The sequence below is a fragment of the Trachypithecus francoisi genome, unplaced genomic scaffold (genome assembly GCF_009764315.1).
Source record: "Trachypithecus francoisi isolate TF-2019V2 unplaced genomic scaffold, Tfra_2.0 Lachesis_group3, whole genome shotgun sequence".
Lineage (NCBI taxonomy): Eukaryota > Metazoa > Chordata > Mammalia > Primates > Cercopithecidae > Trachypithecus > Trachypithecus francoisi.
Genome location: NW_022681468.1, coordinates 74,852,435 through 74,871,302, shown reverse-complemented (window position 1 = coordinate 74,871,302; position 18,868 = coordinate 74,852,435). Strand labels below are relative to the sequence as shown.

At 37.7% G+C, this 18,868-nt stretch overlaps 1 protein-coding gene and 1 non-coding gene across 6 annotated transcripts in view; one reads left to right on the top strand and one right to left on the bottom strand.

The window, feature by feature from the left end:
- Positions 1-18,868, bottom strand: part of HECTD1 (HECT domain E3 ubiquitin protein ligase 1) — a 109,196-nt gene that overhangs the window by 34,925 nt on the left and 55,403 nt on the right. For all 5 annotated transcript variants that reach the window (XM_033188339.1, XM_033188338.1, XM_033188340.1 and 2 more), the window contains exons 13-22: positions 16,543-16,765; positions 15,433-15,696; positions 15,258-15,334; positions 11,501-11,635; positions 10,807-10,953; positions 8,526-8,620; positions 6,260-6,365; positions 3,007-3,141; positions 1,617-1,756; positions 1,011-1,334 (exon numbers count right to left, since the gene is read on the bottom strand). In XM_033188339.1, coding sequence (XP_033044230.1) covers positions 1,011-1,334; positions 1,617-1,756; positions 3,007-3,141; positions 6,260-6,365; positions 8,526-8,620; positions 10,807-10,953; positions 11,501-11,635; positions 15,258-15,334; positions 15,433-15,696; positions 16,543-16,765 — 1,646 coding nt within the window. The remainder of the gene's footprint in view (positions 1-1,010; positions 1,335-1,616; positions 1,757-3,006; positions 3,142-6,259; positions 6,366-8,525; positions 8,621-10,806; positions 10,954-11,500; positions 11,636-15,257; positions 15,335-15,432; positions 15,697-16,542; positions 16,766-18,868) is intronic.
- Positions 9,637-9,740, top strand: LOC117071660. The gene has a single exon (XR_004432425.1). It is a non-coding gene; the product is annotated as a U6 spliceosomal RNA (small nuclear RNA).

The window sequence follows — 18,868 nt, the reverse complement described above, 5'->3', positions numbered from 1 at the left end:
AGAAAACAAGTTAAAAATGAAACGTTTAAATGTACACTATTGATTTGACTCATAACATTAATGATTTATGATTAATATAATTCAAAGATAAAAGACAAAACGATGGGTGCAATGGTGTGCCCCTGTTGTCTCAGCTACTTGGGTGGCTGAGGTGAGGGGAATCACTTGAGCCCAGGAGTTAGAAAGCAGCCAACATAACAAGACCCCATTCTCTTCACACACACACACACACAAAAAAGAAAAAAAAAGTTTACAAAGAGTAGGAGAAATTCTCTTATGATGGAAAAAAGGACTTAAAATCATTTTTTGCAAAGTTTTAAATAACGTATTAATATTTTGTCTTTGAAGCATGAAAAAGGGGTGAAAACATCACCTATTAATCCTAATGTTCAGAAGCTCCTCTCATACCATATCAAATGCCAAAAGCAATTTAAGTACATAATCTCCTTGATATGTGCCAAAATGTATAAATAAAATTTAGTATAACTAATATTTTAGAAGTTACTGACTTGTCTTTTAAAAACTAATTCAATACATAAAATTTAAGGATAAAAATAAAAACATTTTAAGTCAGCCTTAATTCTACAACCAGCGATAGCCACTGCTAATATTTTGAACATTCCTAAGTATTATGTGATTATATGGAGAGTTGATGGAAAGCTTGTTTCACTTGTGTCCGTTAGTGTGCTGTGTGTGTATGCATGTGTGTGTGTGTGTATGTATACAGAGCTATACACCAATTTTTAAAATATTCATAGCTTCTCAGCCTTTTGGCTAAGATCCAGTGTAAAATACTCAGCTCAGCTTTCTACTATTTAATCTAAACCTTTTGACAAAAGTTTTAGTAAAGTGTTTCAAACTTTTAATGCCTGAAGTATCAAGTGATTTGTTTTTAGAAGGAAAATTTTGCTTCAATATTTCACAAAGAAGAGAGCTCTAGAGTATAAAATTATAAAAATAAACAAAGCTCTTTAGTGAGTTTTCCAATTTGCAAAGACTCCTCAACTAACCCTGGTTCATTGAGACTGCAGTCATCAACATGGGTATACAAAGAAGTCCAGTTCTGTCCATCTTTGGATACCTGGAAAACCCAATTTCTCAGTGCAGACCTTCCATAACCACGAGCATGACGAAGTGTATATGCTGATGGTATCACCCAGAGACCCAGATCTATGGCAAACCAGGCATTCTTATCATCATTGCTATGACAATTTAAAGCTGAATTATCACGACTTAGTATGTCTTCTAAGCGGCCATAAGGTAGATTTCTTCCTTCTGACGACGTTACTACTACAAGTCCATAGGCAGCTGGATTTACCCATTCATAAGCAGTTCTACACAAAAATAAAGAAAAATTAGCAAATAACAATGTTAAGATAATTGCATTTGCACAAGGTTTTAAATATAAAAGTATATTAAGTACAATTCTAGAATTAGCAATTTAGACTTTTTTTCCTCATAAAAAGTAATTTGGATAATCTATTAACTTCTACCTACAAGTCAAACTTCCTTAAACCACAGAATATTCAGAGTGTTAACAATTTTATTCTACTTCCTAGAATTCTTTTACCAAGTGAATATGGTCACTCCAGCTTAAAGTAGAATGAGTGACTTACTTTGCATTTGTTCCAATCCAGTAAATGATTCCATTTTCATCAAAATCATGCTGGTGCCGAAATATAAAATTTTGTCCTTCTCTTAATTTTCGAACAAAAACAAATGAAGATCGGTCAAAATCATACCACTGTTTTGCTACCTAAACCAAAGAAAACATGAAAGACAGTCACTTTTTTTTTTTTTTTTTTTGAGACGGAGTCTCACTCTGTCGCCGGGGCTGGAGTGCAGTGGCCGGATCTCAGCTCACTGCAAGCTCCGCCTCCTGGGTTCACGCCATTCTCCTGCCTCAGCCTCCCAGGTAGCTGGGACTACAGGCGCCCGCCACCTCGCCCGGCTAGTTTTTTGTATTTTTTAGTAGAGACGGGGTTTCACCGTGTTAGCCAGGATGGTCTCGATCTCCTGACCTCGTGATCTGCCCGTCTCGGCCTCCCAAAGTGCTGGGATTACAGGCTTGAGCCACCGCGCCCGGTGACAGTCACCTTAATAATGCTGTTTTCAAGCATGTTACCTACTTTTTTCCTATCTCTTTAATGTGAATTGTTTTCTTTTATTATCACAAATGCTCATTTAGGCTGGGCGCAGTGGCTCACACCTATAATACCAGCACTTTGGGAGGCTGAGGTGGGTGGATCATGAGATCAAGAGATGGAGACCATCCTGGCCAAAATGGTGAAACCCCGTCTCTACTAAAAACACAAAAAGTAGCCAAGCATGGTGGCAGGCTCCTGTAGTCCCAGCTACTCGGGAGGCTGAGGCAGGAGAATCACTTGAACCTGGGAGGCGGAGGTTGCAGTGAGCAAGATTGTGCCACTGCACTCCAGCATGGCAACAGAGTGAGACTCTGTCTCAAAACAAAACAACAACAACAACAACAACAACAACAAAAAACAAACAAAAAAAACAAATGCTCATTTAAAAATATGCAAAAAATATAAAGAAAAATAAAAAGTCCCACAACCAAAGCACCTCGCTATTAATAATCACAGAGTATTTCTTTAGTTTATTATTCCAATGGATAGGATAAAACAAATTCTTGATCATACTGTACAAAAACATTTTTCCGTTATCATTAGTCTTTATACATTTTTATGGCTATATGATATTCAAATTAACAGAAATAATTATACACATTTGTCAATTAAATTTAAATTTTTAATATGAATTATCTATTTAACATTAATTCATTGATTTGAATTAAGGTTTTTGTTTAGTATTTCAATATTACAAAATTACAATAAACATCTTCATGTAGAAATCAGTTCTAAAATGGAATTACTGGGCCAAAGTGTATTACCATAACTCTGGATATATACCTCCCAAATTACTGTTCTAAAAGGCTAAATCACAGCTCAGAATGCTTATTTCACCATGCCCTTGCCAGAAACTCACCATTTTCAAAAGGTACTGTTCTAGAGATTCAACTGTAGCCAAAGGTTCCATCTTCAACATTCTGCCAGTCCTGTCAATCAATGCAGTTTCACCAGGTGCACGTTCCAACCGAAATCGTAATCTCCTTGTAAGTATCTACACAAAAACAATTAAAATACTTTGGAAAACGTCTTGGTTTTTGTCTCAGAGTTGTAAAAATTGATACACCCTAAAACAACTGCGATGTATGAAGTATAAACATAATGGAACTATGAACAAATGTCTGTTTTCTGTTAAAGATTCTTTTTTTTTTTTTTTTGAGATGGAGTCTCACTCCTGTTGCCCTGGCTAGAATGCAGTGGATTGATCTTGGCTTACTGCAACCTCTGCCACCCAGCTTCAAGCGATTCTCCTACCTCAGCCACCCAAGTAGCTGGGATTACAGGCGCATGCCACCACCCTGGCTAATTTTTGCATTTTTAGTAGAGACAGGTTTCACTATGTCGGCCAGGCTGGTCTCAAACTCCTGACCTCAGGTGATCCGCCCACTCCGGCCTCCCAAACTGCTGGGTTTACAGGCGTGAGACACCATGCCTAGCCTATTTAACATTCTTCAGGCCAGGCATGGTGGTTCAGACCTGTAATCCTAGCACTTTGGGAGTCTGAGGCAAGAGGATCAATTGCTTGTGCCTAGGAGTTCAAGACCAGCCTAGGCAACACAGTGAGACCTCATCTCCACATATTAAAACAAACAAACCAAAAATTAGCCAGGCATGCATGCCTGTAGTTCCAAGTATTGGGAAGGCTAAGGTGGGAGGATTAACTGAGCCTGGGAGACAGAGGGTGCAGCAAGCCAAGATCATGACACTGCACTCCAAAAAACAATGCTACAGGAAAAGATTCTTTTATAAAAGGGCCACTGAGTAAGCTACAGTGGCTATCAAGAAAAAGACAAAGTTAACTTCCTAGAATTTATAAACAACTTCAAATACACAACAGTTTAAACAAACTTATAAAACTTTTTAACCAAAGTGACTTATAACTCACAATTTTCCAGGTAAGTTTTTGAAAAGTAGCTAATTGGCTTACTCCGCTAGAATATATTCTACAGGATAAGTATTCCTAATCTAAAAATCTGGAATCTTGAAAAGCTCCAAAATCTGAAACTTTCTGAGCACTGACATGACGCTCAAAGGAATGCTCACTGGAGCATTTCAGATTTTGGACTAGGAATGCTGAATCGGTAAGTATAATACAAATATTACAAAATCCAAAACACTTCTCGTTCCAAGCATTTTGGATAAGGAATACTCAACCTGTATGATCAAAGGCTAACAAACTTTAAGAGATGCAAAACAGTTTTTAATCCAATACATTTTAGTAAGCAACAAGCACAGGACTAGCAATTTTAGGTAGTTTCATTTCTGTATAAATCTTAACTAATTCCTATAAAAACAATTAAAGATTTATATGTGCATTTTGGAAGTTTTAGACAGCAAAATTACCAGAGAGCAGATTCTGGCCTTCCTCTCTTTGGATCTTGCACAATCTCCTAAAGTGAAAATTGCGTAATAAAAGGCATCGGTGCACTGTCTTTGAGACTTATCTCCAACTCACCCACTTACCAGAAACAAAGCTTAAAAACAATGGACCAAACAGTCCCCCTTACTCCTGTTATTCTGTCTGAAACAAAACACAAAGTAGCCCTCTACATCTTTTACATATAGAATATCAGGTGCAACTACTGCACTGTAAAACTCCCTAGATAAGCACTCCAGTTTGGGAGTCTACTGGCACTGATAACAGTGCTGGGTTCTCACAGGTATGGCAAGTTTTGTTAGCTTTGCATTGCTTTGGCATATATAGATCCTCAGTCACTCATTAAAGGCTATTATTTAAAAGAAACTATTCCATGCAGTAGAATGCAGAACGAAATTCAAAGCAGAAGGCCTTGCTAGGAAACCCTTAAGAAACCCATAAAAAAAAGTGATAAAAGTTCTGGGCTAGGATATTAGTAAAACGTATTGTTTGTTTGCCTCTAGATCCCAGCTACTAAAGAAAAGAATAATTGAATGAATGAGAATGTAAATAGAAAGTTACATATTATATACAGATATATATATATGGGAAGGAGGAGGGAAAGAAAAGAAACAGGCTATGAAACCATGTGGTTGACAGGACTAGTGAAGACTTGGGCAATCTGACTCTAACCACTGACATCAAGAAAGATTCGAAAAAAATTGTGCTTAAAATATCTGACGTTTTTTCTTATTTTACAATATAGAGATAAGGAAGGGACTTGCCATGGTCTGAATGTCTGTGTCCCCGCAAAATTCATGTGTTAAAACTTAATCCCCGGACCGGGCGTGGTGGCTCAAGCCTGTAATCCCAGTACTTTGGGAGGCCGAGACGGGTGGATTCCGAGGTCAGGAGATCGAGACCATCCTGGCGAACACGGTGAAACCCCGTCTCTACTAAAAAATACAAAAAACTAGCCGGGCGAGGTGGCGGGCGCCTGTAGTCCCAGCTACTCGGGAGGCTGAGCCAGGAGAATGGCGTGAATCTGGGAGGCGGAGCTTGCAGTGAGCTGAGATCCGGCCACTACACTCCAGCCTGGGTGACAGAGCGAGACTCCGTCTCAAAAAATAAAATAAAATAAAAAAAACTTAATCCCCAGTGCAGTGATGTTGGACAGTGGAACTTTTGGGACGGCTCTGTCCTCATGAATGGGATTAGTGTCCTTTTAAAAGAAGCCTGAGAGATCTTGTTCATCCCTTCTACCACATGAGGACACAGCTAGAAGGTTCCATCTAAGAGGAATAGGCCCTCACCAGACACCAAATCTGCTGGCACCTTGATCTTGGACTTCCCTGCTGCCAGAATTGTGAGCAATTAATTTCTGTTTATTAAGTTCGTAGGAATTTTGTTACAGCAGCCCAAATGGACTAAGACAGAACTGACTCATAATTGTAGAATAAGAGGAACCCTTTTCTCAGCTTTTTCCACTGATATCTTTTGCCACTTATGATCTACGAAATATAATTCTTTTAACAAATATTAATGAATAAATGCATCATTTTCCAGTGATTTGATCAAACAAAAGACTTCAAGTCATTAAGATCAATCGAATGGCATATAAGCTAAAATCTTTAAAGATTAAGTGAATCATTTTTATTTTAATCCAACGTGAAAGAAAATAATTTTTTTAAAGGAAAATGTCACACTGTTCCTAGATGCATTCAGCAATACTAGCTACTACATTTTTTATGGTTACCTGGAGGTTATATGTGGATCCTGGTGTATCATACAAATGGAGAGGTAGGCGTTCAATAGATTCTAGTACAGCTATTAACTTTCGAATTAATGCAACTGCTGGTCGACTGTGAAGAAATAATTAAGAGCTTTTGTATAACTATATGTAAATGTTCATGCAGAAAATATAGTAATCAACTTCACTATATACCCCTACTTTTTCATGACTACAAAGTTTAGTTTTTGTATTAGATTATGTCTGAGTAGAGATACTCTTACAACTCAATTTCCTTCACTTAAGAATAAAACGTTTCATTTTTTGAATAAAAACTTAATTATATTTAAAGCAGATGTATATTTTTAAAGTTTAAATAATTTTATTTGATATTTGATAAATAAAAAAGAATACAAAGCAACAAAGTTTTGAAAAAATATTTGATGGCAAGGATATTACAACATATCCTTTCTCACTGTTAGACTGTAAATTGCGATGACACTTCCAGAAAACAATGTGAAAATTTGAATCAAGAACTTTTAAAAATCGTCTTGCAGAGCTGGGCAAGTTGGTATATGCTGGAGTCCCAGCTACAAGGAAAACTGAGAAAAGAGAATCACTTGGCGGGGCGCGGTGGCTCAAGCCTGTAATCCCAGCACTTTGGGAGGCCAAGACGGGCAGATCACGAGGTCAGGAGATCGAGATCATCCTGGCTAACACGGTGAAACCCCATCTCTACTAAAAAATACAAAAAAAAAAAAAAACCTAGCCCGGCGAGGTGGCGGGTGCCTGTAGTCCCAGCTACACGGCAGGCTGAGGCAAGAGAATGGCATGAACCCAGGAGGCGGAGCTTGCAGTGAGCTGAGATCCGGCCACTGCACTCCAGCCTGGGCGACAGAGCGAGACACCGTCTCAAAAAAAAAAAAAAGAGAATCACTTGAGCCCAGGAGTTTGAGGCTGTAGTGTAAAATTATGGCACCTGTAAATAGCCAGTGGACTCCAGCCTCAGCAACACAGCAAGACTCCATCTCTTAAAAAAAAAAAAAAACTATAACCTTTAACACAGTATTACCACTTATGGAATTTACATAAAAAGATGTTTCCGCTGAGACTAGTATATTTGAGTACTAGTAATAGTTTTCAAAGAGCTAAAATGCTTAACATAGTAATACTTCAATACATTATTATACATCCATAAAGATATAATATGCATTCATTAAAAATGAAATTTGAAATTAACACAATTATCTGAATTGTATAACTTACTTTAAAAGTACAATCCCATTCAAATGTACACAGAATAATATAATGAACCTTCATCAACCCAGCTTTAGCAATTAGCTACTAATGGCCAATCTCCATCCAGTTCTCTCCTTTTTTTTTTGAGACAGAGTCTTACTCTGTCACCTAGGCTGGAGTGCAGTGACGCGATCTCAGCTCACTGCAACCTCTGCCTCCAGGGTTCAAGGGATTCTCCTACCTCAGCCTCCCAAGTAGCTGGGATTAAAGATGCTCACCACCAGGCCCAGCTAACTTTTTATTTTTAGTAGAGATGGTTTTTTACCATGTTGGCCAGGCTGGTCTCGAACTCCTGACCTCAAGTGATCCACCCACCTCAGCCTCCCACAGTCCTGGAATTACGGGTGTAAGCCACCGTGCCTGGCCTCTCCTTCTTACATATTTTGAAAAAATACTAAAGAGCTTATCATTTCATCCAGAGATAGTCTTTGTACATAAATCTAACAAAAAAATTATTTTTTAAAAAAAGTAGTATTACACGTTAAAAAAGATAAATTATTACTTAATTTATCAAACATTTCATCAGTGTTCAAATTTTCAGCTATCTTAAACAGGCATGTAATTTAAACTAAGTGATCAGGCCAGGAACGGTGGTTCATGCCTGTAATCCCAACACTTTGGGCAGCCAAGACAGGAGAAATGCTTGAGTCCAGGAGGTTGAGGCTGCAGTAAGCTAAGATGACATCACTGCACTCCAGCCTGGTCAACAGAGCGAAACCTTGTCTGAATTTACAAAATAATAATTATCATGAAGAACTAAACTAAGTGATCAGCTGCATTCATACCAGACATGTAATTTCAATGTTTCTTTTTACTCCATTAGATTAAAAAAAACTTCAAAAATTTTCCTATTATACATGTATGATATGTTACTTTCTTGTTAAATAAGAGTTTCTTTTGTGTGCGTAAATGTTATACTAGACTTATTTTAAAGGAAGCATACCAACTGTGTAAACATTACAAACATCAAATTCAAAGAAATTTGGGGTTTTACCTTTCATCATCTTCATTTTCACTAAAGGCAGTTTTAAAAACATTTATTCTTTCTACCAGTTGACTACAATCCTGTTTCATATCCAAATCCATGCTCTAAAGAAAACAAAAAGTATAAAGTCTCAGAAAAAATAATTTAAGGATCTTACTGAAATTTACCAAAAACTAAGAGACAAATGTTAACATATTGTTATACAATGATCACTACAATCTGAATAAAATCATTAATCATTTCATCTTTCGATTAAAATTATTTTTACTATGTGACTAGTAAGCCATGGCTAACATACAAAATTTTTTCCTTCTTCAATGTTATAATGTACTCAGCAATTATGCTGCAAAATCAGTGTTTCCCCAAGTATACAAGATGGTTTCAGATTATATTAATACAGGAATGAACATTTTCCATTTTAACAGTACTATTTACTTTAATAAGTATTAGGAAAAAACTGTTACATCAAAACTATTTCATAGATTACCAAGTGATATAATGTGATATATCACTGTAATAAATGGGAATAAATGCAAATAGTAAAGTTTATGAAGGGACTATGGGACTCATTGAAGTTCAAGTGCAGTTTTTTCTTTTTTTTTGGAGACAGAGTCTCGCTCTGTCACCCAGGCTGGAGTACAGTCGTGCTATCTCGGCTCACTGCAACCTTACCTCCCAGGTTCAAGCAATTCTCCTGCCTCAGAATTACAGAAGAGTAGATGGGATTACAGGTGCATGCCAACATGCCTGGCTAAATTTTTTTGTATTTTTAATAGAAATAGGGTTTCACCATGTTGGCCAGGCTGGTCTCGCACTCCTGACCTCAAGTGTTCTGCCCACCGTGGCCTCCCAGAGTACTAGGATTACAGGCATGAGCCACCGTGCCCAGCCTAAAGTAAGTATTAAAAGTGCATCAGCACATACAATGATTAAGATCAAGAAATCAACTCTGGCCAGGCGCAGTGGCTCACACCTGTAATCCCAGCACGTTGGGAGGCCAAGGCAGGCAGATAGCTTGAGCCCAGCCTGGGCAACATGGTGAACATGCAGATGCACATGCACAGGCAAGTGCACACACACACAGGCACACACACTAAAAATAATTAAAACTGAGTAGTCTGCGTTTCAGCAAGCAGCACGTATACCAAAACTGAAATGATACAGAGATTAGTATCGCCCCTGCACAAGGATGACACACAAATTCGTGAAGCATTCCAAATTTTTTAAAATATAAACAATTAATTAAATAGAACAAAGTAGAACTGAAACGAAAATAATTCTTTCATTAAAATAAAGGAAAAAAGAGCCATGTGTAGTGGCTCACTTCTGTAATCCCAGCACTTGGGAGGCAAAGGTGGGCGGGTCACTTGAGGTCAGGAGTGCGAAATCAGCCTGGCCAACATGACAAAACCTCGTCTCCACTAAAAATACAAAAGTTAGCCGGGCAAGGTGGCAGGCGCCTATAATCCCAGCTACTCAGGAGGCTAAGGCAGGAGAATCACTTGAGCCCAGGAGGCAGAGGCTGCAGTGAGTCAGGACTGCACCACTGCACTCCAGCCTGGGCGACAAAGCGAGACTCTGTCTCAAAAATAAGTAAATATATAAACAAAGGAAAAAAGTTTTACCACAATAAAGAGGCATTCTTAAATAAAAAAAATATAAGGTTATTAGCAAATATTTATCAAATTTTCACATAAACTTCCTACACTGTCTTTTTTTTTTTTTCCTTTTAACTCATCTGTATTTGTTACAACTTTAAGCAGAATGTGACTCGAGCACTACATTTCCATCCACAAGACTGGGTCTGAGTTATTTTTGAACAGCTTTATGATATGCTTAGGTAGGCTTATAACTTTGCTCCTCCAAACAATACTTTTCTTTGGAAAACAGGCCCTGTGGAGAGTTCCTTCCATCATAAACTTCCTAAACTTTCACTGTTCATACATTATGTATATAACTTGGGTACTTAAGGTCTACAGACATATTCTATTTTATATAACTTACGTAAAAATCAGAGCAGTGAATAATAAATCTTAGGCTGAATTGTTTTTAGTCAACAAAACCTTTAGCAAATTATAACTGGGAACTTAGAAATCAAAATAAACCATTATTTAATTCATTTGGCTCAAACTAATGATAAAACTTAAGGGTTGAAGAAATTAGAAATATTAACATCATTCAGCTTTTAAATATTTCTTGACAAAACAAACTAAAAACCACTCTACCAAAGGAGTAACTACAAATAATTTCTAAAACTGTATTTTTGTTCTTTACTACTTGATAAACTTACATTGTTTAACACAGTAAGAAGTGCCTGTACCAAGCCACTGCTACACATTTCATATGGTGAAATTGTGTTTTCATCCTTCAAAAGTACAATTAGGTTTTCTAAAGCTGTCTTCATTAAATCTCTCCAAGTGTTCTCACTCTCAATACACTAAAATAAAAAAAAAATTCATGAAGACAATCAAAAACATAAACATAGCTCTTAAAATAACTTATCAGAATATCAATTATCATGACAATAACTTAGATATTAAGCAAAATTAAAAGTTAAAATGATTAACACAAATTATGTCTACCAGAGGTCAGCAAACATTTTTGTAAAGGGCCCAGTGCAAATATTTTAGGCTTTGCAGGCCATATAGTCTACGTCACAACTATTCAACCATGCCCTTGTAGCATCAAAGTAGTTGTAGATAATATGTAAATGAATAAGCATGGCTACGTGTGATAAATTATATGGATACTGAAATCTGATTTTCATGTGTCTTGAAATTCTCCTTCTGGTTTGTTTTCAATCATTTAAAAGTATAAAAACCATTCTTACCTCATACAGCCATATGCAAATGGGGAGCAGGCCAGATTTGGCTCCTGGGCCATAATTTGCTGACCCCTACTCAATACCCATGACATAAAGGATAGCGGGGAAGACATCAAACTAAAACTCACTACACATCATTAAAATCTAAAGGTTGACATACTTGTCTATTTGTATGAAGCTCCCAAGATGACTCTAACTGAGTTGCTATGTTTCTGAGTGTTACCACTACTCCACGAGGCATGCTTTCAACAGCTTTAAAGTGGTCATCGTATAAATCTCGAGCCATAGTTCGTACCTACCAAAATAAACATAACAAATGTGAATTTTTACTACAATTAATAATTTTACCAAATCTTCACTTTTATAGACACTCATATTTACTTATCTCACCATGAAAAAATAGGTATGTACTGTCATTTGGGCAAATGAGCTCTTGAAGTTACAGTTATTTAAGAAAACAACCTATGTTCTGGGTCTGATGAAATTTAGTACATGATATTATTCACAAATCATATGCTTAAGTAATGTAAATTTAGGATTCACCTAATGCCATTTTAGTCCCAAACAAACCAGCATAACTCTAATGCAATAGAAAAAACCTATTGCTGTAAACTACTTAATAATACTTTCTATTCTATTTTGGTATGCCCTTCAGAATTAAAAGATGGCAATCATGGATATCAGACAACTTTGAAGAAACTCTCTCTTTATAAAACAGTATTAATAATTAATACTGGTATGGTGGCTCATGCTTGTAATCCTAGCACTTTGGGAGGCGGAGGCAGGCAGATCACTTGAGGTCAGTCAGGAGTTCAAGACCAGCCTGGCCAACATGGTAAAACCTCGTCTCTACTAAAAATTAAAAATAAAATTAGCTGGGCATGGTTGCGCATGCCTATAGTCCCAGCTACTCAGGAGGCTGAGGCGGGACAATCACTTGAACCCGGGAGGCGGAGGCTGCAGTGAGCGAAGATTGTGCCACTGTAGCCTGGGTGACAGAGCAAGACTTCGCATCAAAAAATAAAAAATAAATAAAAAACAATAATTAATTAAAATTATTTTTGCCTAAAATATTTTGATGCATACTTGTTTATATCAAAAAGACAGCCACCTACTCACTGAGTTGTTACTGATTTCAAATCAAGAAAGTGAAGCAATAATTTTTTAAATTTTTTTCTTGTAATTTCAGCTTTTAGATTCGAGGGTACATGTGCAGGTTACATGGGTATATTGTGTGATGTTAAGGTTTGCAATACAAATGATCTCAACACCCAGGTAGTGAGCATAGTATCCAAGTTTTGGAACCTTTGCCACCCTCACTCCACACCCTCCATAATTTTTATTTTTTTAATGAGAATACAAGACTGAGACAACGTTCTCATTGAATTTTTTTAGTTTGTGTTACAAAATTTCAGTCCCCTATAGTCTAGATTTGGTTGGTTAATAACAACATATTAGGTATACCAAAAAGCTCTTGAGATAGGTGATTTATAGTCAGATTATTCAACGATTCCATGCTTGCAAATATGAGTATTCACTAAAATTTGTAACCTCAAAATCAATCATTTCAGAGCTTTCACATTCATTCACGGACATGCACAGTGCAGCAATAAATTTACGGTGCCCGATATGCACGTTCCCAGCAGAATTCAAAAAGGTGACACTCTTTCTTGCTTCGGGTCTCATACTATAAACAAGTACCCTACTCCCAATCTACTTAGCGTCACACTTATCGAATTTTGGGGCTTTTTCTTCCTGATTTCATTGTTTAAAATGGCCCCCAAACATAGTACTTAAGTGCTATCCAGTGTTTCTAAGCACAAGAAGACTGTGATGTACCTTACAGGAGGAAAAGACAAAAAAAGTGTGTGCTAACATATGCTTTGTTCAAGCATAACAGTGCTGTTGGCCAGTTCAATACTAACAAATCAACAATACATATCAGGCTGGGTGCAGTGGCTCAGGCTTGTAATCCCAGCACTTTGGGAGGCCGAGGCGGGCAGATCACTTGAGGTAGGAGTTCGAGACCAGCCTGGCCAACATGGTGAAACCCTGTCTCTACTAAAAATGCAAAAATGAGCCAGGCATGGTGGTGCACACCTGTAGTCCCAGGTATTTGGGAGGCTGAGGCAGGAGAATTGGTTGAACCTGGAAGGTGAAGGTTGCAGTGAGTCAAGACTGTGCCACTGTACTCCAACATAGGAAACAGAGTGAGACTCTGTCTCAAAAAACAAAAAACAATATGTAGCAAATAAGGTGTTTTTAATCAAAAACATTAAAAAAAAGGTGACAAAAATGTTGTCACAACAGGCCCTAGGCCTAGAAGAAATCTAACCCAGTATTTCTCCTACAAGCAATGGTTCAATATTCACCACAACTTTATAAAATGTAACTACTGTTGGCTGGACATGGTGGCTCATGCCTGTAATCCCAGTACTTTGGGAGTCTGAGGCGGGTGGATTACTTGAGGTCAGGAGATGGAGACCAGCCTGGTCAACATGGTGAAACTCCATCTCTACTAAAAATACAAAAAATTAGCTGGGCATGGTGGTGGGCACCTGTAATCCTAGCTACTCAGCAGGTTAAGGCGGGAGAATAGCTCGAACCCGGGAGGCAGAGGTTGCACTGAGCCGAGATTGCACCATTGCACCACAGCCTGGGCATCAAGAGCGAAACCAAGTCTCCAAAAAAACATTATTACAAGGGTTTCGCTAAGTTTCTTTAAAAAAAAAAAAAAGAGAAACACCATTATTACAATTTCTCTGGTCAAAGCCATAAAAAAACACAAGAACTCTCCCCTAATCCCAATCACGTACAAGCATTCTTTGCATACTGTATTTAAAAACTATCTTAGAACCAGGCATAGGGCCTGTAGTCCCAGCTACTTAAGAGGCTGAGGCAGGAGGATGACTTGCACTCAGGTGTTTTAGACCAGCCTGGGCAACACAGAGAGACTCTGTTTCAAAACAAAACAAATAAAAAACAAATCCTATTTTATAGTACCATTACAGGTAAAATAAACATGCTAGTCACCAGAAAATGTTGAATCTAACTATGAGATTAACATGGAAATATACTGGCCATATTTGAAAATAACAATGCAAACCTGATGAAAGCATTAAAAGATTAGTCAATTACGCATCTGCTCCAGTATCTTCTTGAAGTAGTAATTTCAGCTGCCATAGCCATTAAACTAAGCATCAAAATAATCTGAATTTAGAACCAGGCAGTTAAGTTGCTGTATCACAAGGTATTAACCCAGATTGTAAAATATAATAGTCATTTTCAATCCCACTGTAACACTAAAAATATTAATATCATTAATAATTTCAGGCCGGACGTGGTGGTTCACGCCTGTAATCCCAGCACTTTGGGAGGCCGAGGCAGGTGGATCACGAGGTCAGGAGATTGAGACCATCCTGGATAACATGGTGAAAATCTGTCTTTACAAAAAATTAGCTGGGTGTGGTGGCGGGCGCCTGTAGTCCCAGCTACTCAGGAGGCTGAGACAGGAGAATGGCATGAATCTGGGAGACGGAGGATGCAGTGAGCCAAGATCACGCCACTGCACTCCAGCCTGGGCAACAGAGCGAGACTCAGTCTCAAAAAAAAAAAAAAAAAGAAAAGAAAAGAAAAAATTTCAATAAGTTGAATGTTTTTGTGCAATTAATAAGTAATTAACATTTTGTTTCATATTAATATCCATTTTGATTCTGTTTTAATGTTGGTATTTAGTACAGGTATAAAAATAATATGTAAATAAATAAGAAAATGAACACTGAAAACAGGAAAACTAAAATACGTTATATTAGGGTTGCTTATGTTCTATGGCTCAATTTTTTTCAATGCTTATACTTAACCACTGAAAATTTACATCAGTATAAAAGACAAGAATAAAGCACATCCAACAGATATACCTTTTGCTTTGTTTTTTCTAACTTAGATTTCAGTTTTCTGCCTCTTTTGCCAGTCCAGCCAGTCACAAATTCTGAACCTTGGGGGGATAAAAAGAACATTCATAGAGCATACTTTATTACAATTTAACATATTCATTTATTTTTACCTACTAACCTTACACAGCTACATACTTACCCAGGGAAGTTTCTGCAGTAAATGAATGTTTGGTTCCTCTATTAGATTCAAATACAAAACCAGGTAAATCTTCTTTCAATATTGTAGCTTGCTGACCATCTGAATTATGAATAGCAATTTCTCCTTCTTTCAAACATGTCAGTGACCAATTTCCTACAGTAAGTTTAGTGGGTCCTGGTGCTGACAGTATAGGTTGACTTGAAGTAGATGGCTTTACTTGGCCTCGAGCTCTTTGTAACTTCTCTAAGAATTCACTTCGGCTTTCTATGAAGACAAAATACTTGTTTTAAAAATCTTATTTCTTTCAAATATAACATGTATTTTCTCTTAAAAAAATAAAAGACCTATTAAAATATAAATTTTAAACAATAAAACTAAATTAGAAACTGGAAATATTAGCCAGGCATGGTGGTATGCATCTGTAGTCCCAGCTACTTGGGAAGCTAAGGTGAGATGATCGCTTGAGCTCATCAGTTTGAGGTTGTGATGAGCTATGATCACACCACCACTCTCTAGCCTGGGAGACAGAGTAAGACACTGTCTCCCCCTCCAAAAAGAGCTATATTTGTAAAGATATTTTTTAAAAAGTAGATATAGTGTTGTTCCTTGTCCCATGCAGTAAAAAGACATTTATGAAACATTTTCATGGTATAATAATTTTTCTCTACTGATACAAAAAAATGGATATTAAAAAATAAAGAAACAAATATTTTTTTAAAATACCATGACGGGCTGGGCGCAGTGGCTCACACCTGTAACTCCAGCACTTTGGGAGGTTGAGACGGGTGGATCACCTGAGGTCAGGAGTTCGAGACTAGCCTGACCAACAAGGTGAAATCCCATCTCTACTAATAATACAAAAATTAGCCGGGCGTGGTGGCAGGTGCCTGTCGTCCCAGCTACTCGGGAAGATGAGACAGGAGAATTGCCTGAACCCGGGAGGCGGAGGTTTCAGTGAGCTGAGATCGCACCACTGTACTCCAGTCTGGGTGACGGAGTGAGACTCAATCTCAAAAAAAATAAAATAAAATACCATGACAATGGTAGCAAAAATATGAGGAAAAAAACTGTAGAAACTGGGAAAATATTTTAATTGAAACAAAATAGTACCTGAACTGTCAGATCCACCTTCAGGACTACCACTTGAATACATGGTGGCAAGTTTTCCATCCAAGATAAATCTGAACCATCCATTACTGCCATTAGATAATTCCAAGGCTGCTGCATCACTCCAAATATACAAGCAGTCTCTTCCCCTAATGATTGACCAGTCTCTCCAATGATATGGTTTACCTTGCTGCAATTCTTTAGCATCTTCCTGTGGTTCATCTTCCTAAATGTGTAGAATTATTCAATTAAACATGGGAAATAATTTCAATTTCAAATATTTATACGTATTTTAAAAACAAGAATCTAATTTCAAATTTAAATGTTCTGAACATAATACTCAATTGCGTGTAGTTTAATTTTTTTTTTTTTTCCTTTTAGAAACACGGTCTCACTCTGTCACCCAGGCTGGAGTGCAGTAGTGCCATCATAGCTTACAGAAGCCTCTAACTCCTGGCCTCGGGCAATCTTCACACCTCAACCTCCAAAGTAGCTGGGATTACAGGTCCAAGCCACAGCACCTGGCTCTCAATTCTAATTAATTACCTATAACTAAATCTTACAAATAAGTGTTAAAAATATGAAGAAATTCATGTAATTAATGACCTATATTATATCGTATCCAGGTGTAGTGGGGTAAAGACTAATGGATTAGAGTACTACAAACAACAAGATAATAACCTAAAATCTTGCTGAACTCACTACATCTCTGGGTCTATTTGTAAAAAATGATGATTTAGAGAGGCTCAATGGTATCTAAACTGAAGTGTATAACAGAATCACCAAAGAAGCTTTTTAAAGATAAATTTTGGCTGAGAGTGATGGCTCACGCCTGTTACCTCAATACTTTTGGAGGCCAAGGCAGGAGGACTGCTTAGGCCAGGAATTCAAGATCAGTCTGGGCAATGTACTGAGTCTGTCTCCACAAAAAAAATTTAAAAATTAGCTGAGGGTGGCAGTGCGCACCTGTAGCCCTAGATACTAGAGAAGTTGAAGCAGGAAGACTGCTTGGGCCCTGGAATTTGAGGTTATAGTGAAGGACTGTGCCACAGAACTCCAGCCTGGGTGACAGATTGGGACTCTGTCTCTATTATCTATATCTAGCTAGCTAGCTAGCTAATACAGACACTGTCTATTATCCCTATATAGATAATAGAGACAGGGTCTCACTCTATAATAATAGAGACATTATCTACAATCTCTATATAGATAATAGAGACAGTGTCTCTCTCTATAAATATATTACATATATTTATAATTTATATATTATAATATATATAATCTATTATAAGTAAATAAAATTCATTCATTCATTCCAAGGCCCCACCTTTAGCCAAGTGAATCAAATATACTCGTTCCCATGATCATACAAGTATTTTAGCTAGAGCCCCACCCCCCCCCCCCCCCCGCCGCTCTGTCACCCAGGTTGGAATACAGTGGCGCAATCTCCACTCACTGCAAGCTCCGCCTCCCGGGTTCACACCATTCTCTCTGCCTCAGCCTCCCAAGTAGCTGGAAGTACAGGCGCCCACAACCACGCCTGGCTAATTGTTTGTATTTTTAGTAGAGACAGGGTTTCGCGGTATTAGCCAGGATGGTCTCGATCTCCTGACCTCGTGATCCGGCCGCCTCAGCCTACCAAAATGCTGGGATTAAGCGTGAGCCACCGCGCCCGACCAAGCATGCTTTTTAAAAAAACAATCTATAAACATTTTGTAGCTCAGCCTGCGTTCCTAAAACTTTCTTTGGACATATTTAAAAACTGAAAATATTCACATAAAAAAAATATTAAATTCTCTAAATACATCCATTACAACCAACTAAAATATAGTTAAGATACATGAAAAATGTGTTTTCAAACACTAAACAACAGTCAATGCAGGACTAGGATCCTCAAGAAAACGAAAGCAAATAAAGTAGAGACCATTCACTGGCTGAGCTCATGAGGAAGGGGAACACAGATCCTAGCAGTACAAGTTAAGAAAACACAGATCAGAGTTTGAGGAGTTTAAGGCAACTGGAATATGTGGAGGCTGAGTTCACTATTAGGGAACTAAAGAGAAAAAGCCTTTCTAGAAATCTGCAAAGTAGTTTCCACTGAGTACTACAGTCATATACAGGGTGATACTCCATAAGATTGGGCAAAGAACTACTGGAAAGTTGTAAGAGATCATATAAGTGGCCAGACATTTGCATTCCAAACAGCCAGAGTAGAAAATCCTCATGGATCACCAGGATATTCAGTGAATTCAGAGAAATCACAAATTCAGGATCACAGGGGTGAACTTCCCTAGAGTAAAAGCTATTCTGCCACCATGCAATGACAATT